The sequence below is a fragment of the Argentina silus genome, assembly GCF_951799395.1.
Source record: "Argentina silus genome assembly, chromosome: 19".
Taxonomy (NCBI): Eukaryota; Metazoa; Chordata; class Actinopteri; order Argentiniformes; family Argentinidae; genus Argentina; species Argentina silus.
This window is the reverse complement of record NC_139673.1, coordinates 8,649,624-8,662,123: the sequence shown is the minus strand read 5'-3', so window position 1 is coordinate 8,662,123 and position 12,500 is coordinate 8,649,624. Positions and strand designations below refer to the sequence as shown.

The window sequence follows — 12,500 nt, the reverse complement described above, 5'->3', positions numbered from 1 at the left end:
GTGCGGGGGACGTGGGTGGCGGAGCCGCTGAGCAGAGAATCACATGTTTCAGACGTGATTTTATGGATTTCTATGCTCTTCTAGATTGCTTTTTAATTTCTAAAGGAATACGGTCGGTCTCAGATGCTTCTAACAGCGGACACAGGAAGCAGAGGCCTGAATGACTAATGTCAGGGGCTCTTCCTCTGTCCTTGTCCACACATACACACACACGCACACACACACACGCACGCACAGTGAGATGAGGGGGAAAGAAATAAGCTGCGGCACTGCATAAGACAGGTGTCAGCGTGTCCTCTTCGCCGGCCGTAAAAGTTAATTAAAGAAAAGGAATTTTTATTGTGCTCTGCTGCTGGAGCCGGGCTGCTGGGCTGCTGCTTAATAATAGCCTCTCCTGGAGCTGCTGTCAAGAGGAGGAGCAGGGCTGAATAATGGCTGTGTGTGTGTGTGTGTGTGCGTGTGTGCGCTTGTGTGTGTGTGTGTGTGCTTTTGCACATGCGCCGGGGGGGGGGGGGGTTCTGTCTGTTAGAATGTGTCGTTACAACACTGTATAGTTACAACCTTGAGTATCTCTTTGTGTTACCGACTGTTGTGTGTTGTTCGCGTGCGGGACTGGGTATTGTACGCAGCGCGGCCCCCCTTCTGTTCCAACAGCCGCCCCTTCACGACGCCACGGTTCTCTTTGTGCCGAGGATCCTCACCTTCAAATGCAATGTAGGATTTTCGCCACCGCGGGTCTGGAAGGACCTGTTCGTAAAAAGGCGACAACCTCAATATCTCTTGGTTTATGCACTGTTCCTATTTGGCTTTCCACTACTGTCTGTCTGTACTTCTGTGGTATTTGTTTTCCTCTCGAGGTGTATTTTGGGACGCTCACAGGGGAACTGTGGGTTTTAAGGGAGGGTGTGTGTGTGGGGGGGGGGGAATTGGCTGATTTGGATCAATGTGGCTCATTTTTCATCTCGCAACGAGCCGATTCCCTCTTTTTTTGGCACATTTGAAAGGAAACGTGGGCATATCAAACGCTCGCACATACGAGTACACACACACACACACACACCCTAATGTACTCACACAACACGCACCCGCTATTGTACATACTGTACAAACAAATAAACCAGCGCGCTGCTTGTGGCTTCCCACATTAGATTATCCTTTCAGTTTTTCTTCCACCTCTAGCCTTGTATCCGTACTGTATAGGGAATGCTATTTTCGGCTGCATAGGAATACCGTCACGTGCGGAGAGGCGGATTTGATCTGTAGGTTTATGTCTAAGTTCAGCTTTAATTACCAGGACGACTCAGCAGTAAATGAACTGCCAGAGGAGGAGATGAAAAAGGAAGGGGGGGGGGGGGTGGAGGGGGAGGGGGGGGAGGGAGGGGAGGGTGGCGGTGGGGGGGGAGGGAGGGGAGGGTGGCGGTGGGGGGGGGCTTGGGGGGGGCAGTGCGGCAGTAAAGGATGCATTAAGCAATTAAAGTTAGGGAGCACAAGAATGAAGTGATGCGATGATTTTTCCAGTAATTGCCTTAGCTATCCCCGGTGATCACAGGGGAGAGGGGCGACGGGGGGGGGACGGGGGACGGCAACATTATGCTTTACATCAGCATCTTACGCTGACAGTCTTTCATACACACACGCACGCACGCACACACACACACGCACACACGTTCTGAATCGGACAGATACAAACCATAATGTCAAGAAGATAGTCTTTGGATTGTCTTGCCCACATATCATGGACACATTCACATGTTCAATCATGCACACACAGACTCTCTCTCTCTATCTATCTCTGCTTTCCCCACACAAACGTATAGGCAACAAACACCATCACCATCTGCACACATATGCTTGTATAATTATGTATGCGTCAATATTTGATGAGGAACATAGGAGTTAGCGCCCTGCAGTATTTGTGATGTTGAATGGTGGGATTATGTTAACAGTGCTCACACAAGATCATCTATGATTTATCTGCTGCCGAGCCCGAGCCGCCGCTGTTTCACTCTTTAAAGCATTTGTCTCGCCTGTCTGTGAGAGATAAGACAGTGGAAATACTGGGGCAAGGGCTGGGGCAGAGGGAGAGAGAAAGAGAGGGAGAGAGAGAGGGAGAGAGGGATGGACAGGCAGAGAGAGAGAGAGAGAGAGAGAAGGCCGAAGGAAGAAGAGGTGTAACCTTTTGTTTGTGAGTGGGGTGAGCGGGTGAGGGGGAGGGAGGGGAGGGGAGGGGAAGCAAGGCGAGGCTGTGCTCTGCTCCTCTCTTTCTCTCTGTCTCTCTCTGTGTGTTTTAGAGGGACGTCGCCTGTGCTGCAGACTCTGCAGGCCCTGATTAATGCTAATGTATGCAGGCTTGGCCAGCACAAAGCAGCCTGGGAGGGTCCCTATCCCCTGATTACCAGCACTGAGAGTGTGTGTGTGTGTGTGTGTGTGTGTGTGTGTGTGTGTGTGTGTGTGTTGGGGGGGGGGGGGGGGGGGTGACCTGGACAGACACCTCATTTAATTTAATACATTGGAGTGCGCGGCGGCAGAGGGAGGGAGGGAGGGGGGGGAGGGAGGAAGGGAGGGAGGGGGGGAGATAATCAAGAGGCTGGGCCCTTATAAATGTGCGCTGAGATGACACGGAAGAGATTGGATTTGGAAACGAGGAGCAAAGAAGAGCAAAGCCGAGCGGAACGCGATTGATTGATTCCATTCAAGTGATCGCACCCGCTGATAAGGAATGAGTTATTTCATTTTTTTTTTTTTTTTTCGAAAGCAGGAAAGAAAATCTGATGAGTTTCTTCAAATATATAATAGAGTGATTGGGAAATAAGTGTTTTCATCGCCGGGCCGTCCCCTTATTCAGCGATCTTTCTCCCTCCTTTTAAAAAGTCCCGCACAAATACATAGGTCTCATAAAGTCATGCAGCAGAACCTGCTTTCATAAACTAACCCCCCCCCCCAAAAAATCGACAAACACGCAGACACAACAAAGTAAGCAATATGGCTCCCGGCACATCCTCACAATCCAGACCCCGACTCTCAGATGGTTCTCTAAGTATCCAGGTCACAGAGACTTGACAGAGATAACATCCGTGTCTCCTAGTGACTCCGGCTCAGCAATGCGGCTCTTTGAGGTAAAGTGATACCTAGACACAGCCCCCCCCCCCCCCCCCCCACCCCCTATCCCTGGGGTTGGCTGGGGCTCCTCCATCTCACAAGGCTGGGGCTCCTCTCTGCTGAAGGTTGAAATGCCGTCCGCGCTGTGACGAATGGCAGGAAATCAAGAGGCGGCCATGACAGGCAGATTATGAGATCCCTCTGTCTACATGACTTAGGCATGTCTCTGCCTCTTAATCGTTAAACGTGATTAAAGCAAACAAACGGAGCGTTATTAGATTAGTCAGAAGGACATGGAGTCTTTGGCGCTGATTATCTTTTCCTTTTTTAATGAAATGCTGCTCGGAATTAACATTGCTTTGGCTAATTTGATTTAGCACTGCCCAGAGAAATGCCAGACAGCTCTGATTCGACTGCAGACGGTTTGAGATCCTTGTCGCGGCTTAAGACCAAACGGCGATGCTGAGAGGAACATTTCCGGCCTTTTAGAAAGTTCAGGGGGCTGATTGAGTTACAAGCACAGGAGTCTTAATGACAGAGGGCTTTGGATGAGCTAGTCACAGACTGGAGAGACCCCAGAAATGGGCAGGAGGCACTAGAGACGCACTAGACAGGAGTTAGACGCCGGGGATGGGTCAGAGATGGGAGAGATGGACTAGAAACACACCACATTGCACTAGACAGGAGTTAGACGCCGGGGGTGGGTTAGAGATGGGAGAGATGGACTAGAAACACACCACATTGCACTAGAAGCACTAGAGATGGTAGTAGAGACGGGTTAGTTCGTGTCCTGGACGGTAGAGATCAACGACAGACAGCAGAGATGGGTTAGAGGTCCGTCAAGGTGGGTTTAGAGGAGGAAGAAGAGATGAGGGAAAGTGTTCTAGAGGCGGTGAAGATTATCCAGCTGTAGACTAGGGGGCTGAGGTAGTGAAGCACTTTCATAAAAACATTGCATTTTGAAAAAGACCTTGGGAGAGTGGGCTCTTGGTCCATGTATACAGTAGTTCTGTTCACTTAGTCTCTCAAAGGGTGCTATTCTGGCCTTGGATTTGGATGTGGAAGTGTGTGTGTGTGTGTGTGTGTGTGTGTGTGTGTGTGTGTGTGTGTGTGTGTGTGTTATGTGTGTGTGTGTTTGTGTTTGTGCGTGTGTCTGCATAATGACAATATGTGGTCGGTCCAGCAGAAGAGGAGAGGAGAGCTGAGGGTCCTGCTGGTGTGTAATTGGCAGGGGGTGCTGCATTGTTGTTGGAAATAATCCTGTCAGCATAATCCCCCTTTGTGGGGTTCATTAATTGCACTTAACATTGCATGCAATCTAGCTGATTCAGGGCCCGCTTTTGAGCCGGCCCCCCTGCCCCCCTCCGGCCCCCCTCCCCATACATAAAGCCTCCTGTCACTTCAAAGGCCAGAGGGTGCGGCTAAGATTGTTTTCAGATATTTATTTAAATTTACAGCGCTTTTTATCTGTGGGGCTCACAGCAGTTATGGCCACATTGTGTTTGTCTGCACTGCAGCAGAGAAATGAATTGAACAGGCTGGCAGGCAGGCAGGCAGCTTCAGTGAGCAGCTGCTGCAGACATTTGTGAGGGTCTGAGGGATGTTGTGTTTTTAATAGGGGTGGGTATACACGGACATGTGCAGGATCATTCTCATTTCACTCCAGCTCACAATCCAGGAAAGTAAAGACACTTTTTATTTTTTTTTATTTTTTTTTACTAAAACCCATTCCTCGTCTGTTTGGATAAAGCTTGTTTCCTATGTGGTTCCCTGCACCTCCAGCAGCTATATTCCTTCACAGAGCTGGGAGGCACTCAGGCAGCCCAGCCCAGCCTAGTGTGTGATAGAAACACTGTTCCCCACTCACACGCAGCCCTGCCTCTGAATTACCCTGCACAGACCAGCCCTGGCCCTTTTTATTTTCCTTGAATGAAACTTTAAGAAATCCATTTATGGCGGCCTCTGCAACCTTGGCTGTCAGACACACGGACGCTTAAAACCAGAGGTCAGGCCCACACTTGTTTAATAGCTACTCAGAGCACCTAAGCGAGTGTGTGTCTGCCCCGACTCGCAATAAATACTCACTGGATGGGCCGGGGTTTACCTTTCCTCAGCGCTTTAAAGGGACACCTCACACTTTTTCCGTTTGCCGACTGAAAACACCAACATCTTCTTCCTATAGTACTATTCTTCCCCAGCGAGTCTCCGCTCTGGGTTGATGTCTTGGATTAGTAGACTGTGCATACAGCGTGTTTAGGTACTACATGTAATATAGGTCCGGTTTCCCAGACACCGATTGAACCATTTCCTTGGCTAAATTCCACTTTCAATGGATTATCCATTGAGGATGCTTTTTAATCTAGGGTAGGGCGAATTTAGTTCCGGTAGAAAACTGCACATAAAATTGAAAGACGTGATCGAAAACTAGGACTAATCACACTTTCTGTAATTCCTCTCCTTTGAGGAAGCGTTTTAGTCCAGAATTAGGCTGAAGGTGAAGCATGTACATTTGCGCTTTACTGCCATCTCTGACTGCAAAACCGACATAATGGTACGTTTTCTAATAGCAGAAATTGGGTGTACGTATACATGTAAACAAACAAAACCTAAAAGAAGTACCTCAAGGCCAGCGCTCGACCACAACACCAGATTTCAGAAAGCGCTTTATTGGGACCAAAACGGTGATTTATCATGGACATTTAGAACCGGACATTTTAAATCTCAAACCGACATACTGGACCTTTCATCTACGCTAGGTCTGGGCAACCGGCCCATGATTTTGTTGAGTAGACACTAGAACTATCTTCTCTCTGTGTGTCCGGTGTCAAGAGAGGCTGTTGGTCAGTGGTCAGTGGTCAGTGCTGTTGGTCAGTGGTTAGCGGTGGTCTGTGCTCCTGAGGGGGGGGGGGGGGGGGGGGTCAGAGTCTCTCTGCCTCTCCAGCTCAACATCTCCTCCTCCTCCTCCCTGGACATGACAGCTGCTGGAGACACAGAGCCCAGCTCACATTCCCATGAATGCATTCATAAATGGAACTCTCCTCCTGAATGTATTACTGGCCAAGTGGAGAATGATGAGCAGGACTGTGCACTCCTCCTCACCCTGGCCACCCCCCTGAGAGTAGAAGAGAGAGAGAGAGAGAGAGAGGGCGATGAGAAAGATAGATAGAGACAGAGAGAGATTGAGAAGGGGAGCGGGGAGTGGGTAGACACCGGCAGGAGGAGAGAAAGGGGTGAGACAGATGAGAGAGAAGGAGGACTGAGATAGATAGAGACAGAGAGGGAGGGGAGAGAGAGCTCTCCCCTCCACCTGTGAGCTGAGGCAGTAAAGAGCCTCTCCTAGCACAGCCCCATCACTCTCTGCCATGCGAGGGGCTTGTTCTGTGCAGTGTGCCACCAGGGACCGCCGAGCTGCAGCTATAAACTTAATGAAGTTTGACTGAACTCATCAGCTTCTGAGAGCAAGAATCCCGGAGACTAGGAAACCAGATGCGGGGGAACCTGAAATTTCCGATGGAAGAGGCTCACTTAGAGGTCATTACCGTGCTACAGGAAATCTCTATGGATGGAGGAGGGGGAGGGGGAGGGGGAGGGGGGGGGGGGCGCCCCACCTGCTATGCCCCACACCCCCTCCCCATCCCCGAGCCCCTGACCCTGCTGACTAACACACACACACACACACACACACACACACACACACACACACACATACACACACATATTGTACACACGCTAACACACACACACACACACACACACACACACACACACACATATTGTACACACGCTAACACACACACACACACACACACACACACACACACATATTGTACACACACTAGCATGCCTACACACACACACACACACACACACACACACACACACACACACACACACACACACACACACTCCCTCTCTTCCATATGTGCCCAGATGAGAGAGATAAGCTACTGTCCCTTCAGACAGCAGGAAAGCCTGAAAAACTGTTCTAACTGTATGTCCTTTGGCACGAATCTCATCCTTTATCCGCCTGTGTGCATGTATTACTGCTCTGTTGTCTAGACCGTGTGTGTGGATCAGCCTGTTCTCTGTCCCATGCACTGTAGTACGTGAGTCACACACACATTCATGTACTGTATGATTATTGATATGACCATTCGTCTGGTGTGTGTTCTCACCTGCAGTACGCTTTAATTCTGCTCTTTGAGGCATATCCATCCTGCTCTTTCTTCTCTCCCTCTCTCTTTTCTTTTCTCTCTCTCTCTCTCTCTCTCTGGCTGGTGGCAGGAGGGAACTTGCCATGCATTTCACGTCCAAGTCAGAGTGTGTTGCTATGGTGGTTGCTAGGGATTTAGCCTAGAGTGACGTGAAAAGTCTGAATATTAAAGGTGTCCTTCTGACGCCGAGCCGTTTGAGCCTGCAAGGAATGAGCAATCACCTCAGAGAGAGGCTTTTTATCTGTCCTTTCATTACCGCATCTCTTGCTTTGGAAATATCAGAATTGATTTTCAAGCACACCAAAGGATGGACTGCATTAAAAAAAATATATATAAAAAAAAAAAAACGAAGTCAAAGGAAGGAAAAAAAAAACAACAACAAACAGACACAGACACACTTTCCTTCGTTCTTTTATGATTGGATGTTCATTCATTTCCTTATTTCCACATATCGATGCATCTACGGTGTGGAACGCCGTGCTGCTCATACCAAACAGTCCCTGCACCATCTCATCAGGCGCGTATGAAGCCTTTTATGTAGAAATGACCAAGGACAGCAGATTACCTACATTCCGCACAAATAGCAGGAATCCTAATGCGCTTTCCCCCACCTAATGGACTGATTCTCTCCCGACAATGCCCCATGATTGTGTGCTGTAAGAATGTCCTTGGTGGATGGAGGTGAGGATAAAATTGATGTAGAAGTGAAGGGGGGGGGGGGCAGGGGGGGCTGGGGCTGGGGGGGCTAGTGGGGCTGGAGGACTGTCGGGGTGGAGGGCTGGGGGGGGGGGGGGGGGGGGGTGGGGGGTGGCATTGTGAACAGGGTTAAAGGCTCTGAGCGTTAGCTAACTGGGCTCCACAGACAGCTAACGCGGAGCGAGACCCCCGCCAGCATGAAGAGCGTGTCGGGTGTCCCGGTCACGATCCTGCCGGCAGTCATGAACTCCTTCCCTTTCTGTCTTCACGACCAAGGAATGCTCCTAAAAGACATGTCCCTCCATTCCTCACGCTCTGGAGAGGCTGGTTTTTTTGAGCCACTGTGGTGTCCTTGTTATTCTTTCTCCACGGTCTCCTCCCTTTGACTGGATATCCAAGCCACTGTGTCTGTCTGCCCAGTCTCCCTGGCTGGCTGACTGGACGGCTGGATGGCCGTCTGTTTTTGGCCTGTCCCCCTGTCATGTCTTTTCCTGACCAGGGTCTTGATGTCAGAGTAGTTGGATGACTGTTGTCATCATCATTCCTAACCACGTGTTGTTCATGGTCTTCCAGTGGACCAGTGACCAGGCCAGTCCTCCACCTCCCCATCCTGAGGCACAGAGGGGCCGGGACCTGCTGAAGACTGAGGTAGAGTCACCCTCCTCCACTGTCACCTCCTCTACTGTCACCTCCTCCACTGTCACCTCCTCCACTGTCACCTCCTCTATAGTAACACCACCACCACCACCACCCTCCTCTACTGTCACCTCCTCTATAGTAACCTCCACCACCACCACCACCCTCCTCCACTGTCACCTCCTCTACTGTCACCTCCTCTACTGTCACCTCCTCCACTGTCACCTCCTCCACTGTCACCTCCTCTATAGTAACACCACCACCACCACCACCCTCCTCTACTGTCACCTCCTCTATAGTAACCTCCACCACCACCACCACCCCCCCTCCTCTTAGTAACCACCACCACCTCATAGTAACCACCACCACCACCACCCTCCTCTATAGTAACCACCACCACCACCACCCTCCTCTACTTCCTCTATAGTAACCTCCACCACCACCTCCACTACCACCACCACCACCACCACCACCCTCCTCTACTGTCACCTCCTCTATAGTAACCACCACCACCACCACCACCCTCCTCTACTGTCACCTCCTCTATAGTAACCTCCACCACCACCACCACCCTCCTCTACTGTCACCTCCTCTATAGTAACCACCACCACCACCCTTTCCTCTCGCTAATCCCTACAATGCCTCTATTGGTTCGCTTCAGAGGCCATTTTGAATGTGTATGAGCTAAATATGACCAAAATACAATCCAATAATCCAGTCCCTCGCTTTGCATTAATGCTGTCCAATGACCCGTGATTGGAAATAAGACCCTCGTGTATGGACGGATATGATGACTCATACGACTGTGTGTGCGGCGTGGTAGGAGGTGTGTGTGGTTGCGTGTGTGTCTGCTGTCGGTGCCCAGGCATATTTAGCAGGCAGATCAATAGCAGGCTAAATGGTAATGACCATACCCCCCAACTCAGAGCTTAAGGCCTGGGGAGAGCCTGTCCCCCCCCCTCCCCTCCCATGCTCCCCTCCCTCCCTCCCTCCCTCCCTCCCTCCATCCCCTCCCGGTCTGCAGCCGGCAGTAGCCATCACACAACCTCAGGCAGGCTAGTTAGCCCTGGGAAAAAAGAGAGCACCCGATCAATAACTTTAGTCTTGTCTGCCTAATTGCTCATTGGTTGACATTGGCGCCGAGGCTATATGTAAGTGCATGTTCCCAGAGTGATCGGCTTTGTCTCCCCCTTCCACCAACCTCACACCTACTGTTAGGTTCACTCTCTGCCCCTCTCTCCTCTCTCCTCCTCTCTCCTCCTGTCCCCCCCCCCCCCCCCCCCTCTCCTACATTTCGGGATCGGGAACCCCGCCAACCTGGCCGGCCGACCACCGCCACCGCCACCCCCCAGTTGTCACATCGGGACGCGACCATCCAGAAGCTCCGGCGAGACGTGCTGCTCTCCCACCAGGCCCGCGACTCCCAGAGTTCCGAGGTAAATATGTGGGATTAATGACAAGCGCGAAGATTAGCCGGCCGCCCTCTCGCCAGCTTCCCACTCGTCGTACGGGCGGGCGGCGGGCAGGAAATTAACGGAGGCTTGTTTTGGATTCGTGAATAGCGCTTTTTTCTATGATCCCACGCAAGGGGTGTGGAAGACCAGAGCGGGTCTGTGGAGAGGGCGATATTGATTGGTCTCATTGTGAATTACGTGAATAGATAAATGCGTGAGAGCGCATATATATTACGCAATTATGCACTCGAGGTTCGAATGTGAAAAAAAAAAAAAAAAAAAAAAGATTGTGCTGAATAAATATGAAATATGTCTCCATCAGCGGCGTGGAAGTGGTGTGTGTCCTCTGCGTTGGTCATTTGAGATGATAATTGGGATTGCGTGTTTGCCTTGCCTCTGATGAGAGGAGATATTGTGATGGGGGCTCCTCAGTCAGGATTTAAATGTGCTATTGATCAGCGTGTGTGAGGTTTGGGAGCTCAAATCAAAACAGCACCCCCGCCCAGCACCCCCCGCCCACCCCCCCACCCCACCCACCCCCCGTGCACTTGCATACATTTCTGCCTTTGTTTTTACGTTTTGTCAAAAAAATCTTTAAACCCCCCCCCCCCCCCGACACATTAAACATCCCTTATCCATACCGCTTAACATACCAAGCGATTTCTATTCCTGGTCTGTAGTTTTTTTGTTTTTTTTCCCGTTGTAGTGTGCTAATGTCATGATTTAAATGAAGTATTGATCAGTTTAGGAGGGGAGAATAGGAGAGAGAGGGAGTGATTGTGAGGGAAAGAAAGCAATACCAGGGTTATCGGTGTGGATCGCACACAGAAAGAAGGAGCTAAGGGGACGAGTCAGGGTTTTTTTGGGGGGGGGATTCCCAGGAACACATTCCTATTTCATCTGGTTCTCTAATTCAGGATTGACGAGCTGTCTCTTCGTTAGCCGCTTTAAGAGGGAGATTGAACAAGGAGGAGACGGAATGCTTTTCATCAAAGAGGGAAGAGAAGGAAAACGTCCGCTTGGTTCCCGGTTTTGGTGGATATGTGGATTATGTGTCGGCCCGTATGCAGGATGGTAGATTAACGGTGCGTCCTGGGACTTGTCTGGCCTCCATCTTGTCTGTTTGGCTTTGCTCCTGCGGTGTCGGTGTCGGTGTCGGCGTCGGCGTCGGCGTCGGCGTGGCGACCCACCAGCTCCAGACCCACAGGACTTCAGGCTCTGTCCGACTGGACCAGTACCTGGGGTCTGTCTTTTCTCCTCTCTCTCTCTCTCTCTCTCTCTCCCTTCCTCTCTCTCTCCTGCTCTCCCTCCCTTTTCTCCTCCCTCTCTCCTCCCTCTCTCTCTCTCTCTCTCATATGATTTAGAGGGTGACAGTGTTGTGTTAATTGGTGGATTGTTTGTTGTTGTTAGCATGGTGCTTTAGTGGGCTGTTAGCTTCTTTGGTTGAATGCTTATGGGAAAAGTAGTGTATGGTTACTATGGTAGAAACCATTTTTACAAACTATTTTGTCATTAAGAATTCAAGAAGGGGTTTTAAATTATTCATTTAACAACTCCTTTCTCCTGATATTTTTTCGTAGTTTAAATTCACAAAATGTCTTATTTTTCTCCTGAATTTCATTTTTGGTATTATGTTTGTACACATTATGTTTCATATTGTTGAACATATTATATTTATAATCACAGAAGTTGCTTTTGTTGACATTTAGATTGAAGCGCACCTTTGTCTCCATGAGATAATGCCTTTTTAAATGCGATCACGTCTTTGATTGGTAAAGATCGGACATTCAGATGTGTTCTGCGATGAATATTCTGGTCTTTATTGACCCATTATTGACCCATTGGACCTGTTTAGAATATCATCTGGATGCTGTCCGGTCATCAATACGGTTTCGGTCCAAACAATACACACATTGCGCAGATTTCAATAGGCTAGGTGTGTTTCATTGGGTAGGTTTTTTTGTGCTTATTTATTCATTCATTCAAGCACTTTCTTCCTCAGCAGAGGTGGGCGGTTTAAGGAGGATCTCAGGGCTGGTATTGGGTGTCCAGGTGCTGGGTGTCTGTACTGGGGCAGCTGGTGGCTTGGTTCTGCTCTCGGGGTAGAACCATGGTGTGTCCTAGCCCCAGCCACAGACGGACAGACAGACAGACAGGCAGGCAGACAGGCAGGCAGGCAGGCAGGCAGGCAGACAGGCAGGCAGGCAGACAGGCAGGCAGGCAGGCAGGCATAGCAGAGAGAAGAGGAGAGGATAGGCTCTTTGTACTGGATTGATTTTCTCCTCCTCTGCCGCCCTGCCTTCTTTTGTGGTTCAATAGCTGGACGTCCAGGAGCAGAGGATCTCTCAGCTGCAGACAGAGCTACAGGACAGCCAGCTGGAGCTTCAGAGAGGACACAGCC

The 12,500-nt window shown here is 50.2% G+C and overlaps 1 protein-coding gene across 1 annotated transcript in view; it reads left to right on the top strand.

Moving 5' to 3' along the window:
* Positions 1–12,500, top strand: part of pmfbp1 (polyamine modulated factor 1 binding protein 1) — a gene marked incomplete at both ends in the record, with an annotated part of 149,388 nt that overhangs the window by 68,443 nt on the left and 68,445 nt on the right. Inside the window, 3 exons of the mRNA XM_083690860.1 lie at positions 8,583–8,657; positions 9,998–10,081; positions 12,419–12,500. The exon at positions 12,419–12,500 is cut by the window's right edge and continues 65 nt beyond it. Coding sequence (XP_083546986.1) covers positions 8,583–8,657; positions 9,998–10,081; positions 12,419–12,500 — 241 coding nt within the window. The remainder of the gene's footprint in view (positions 1–8,582; positions 8,658–9,997; positions 10,082–12,418) is intronic.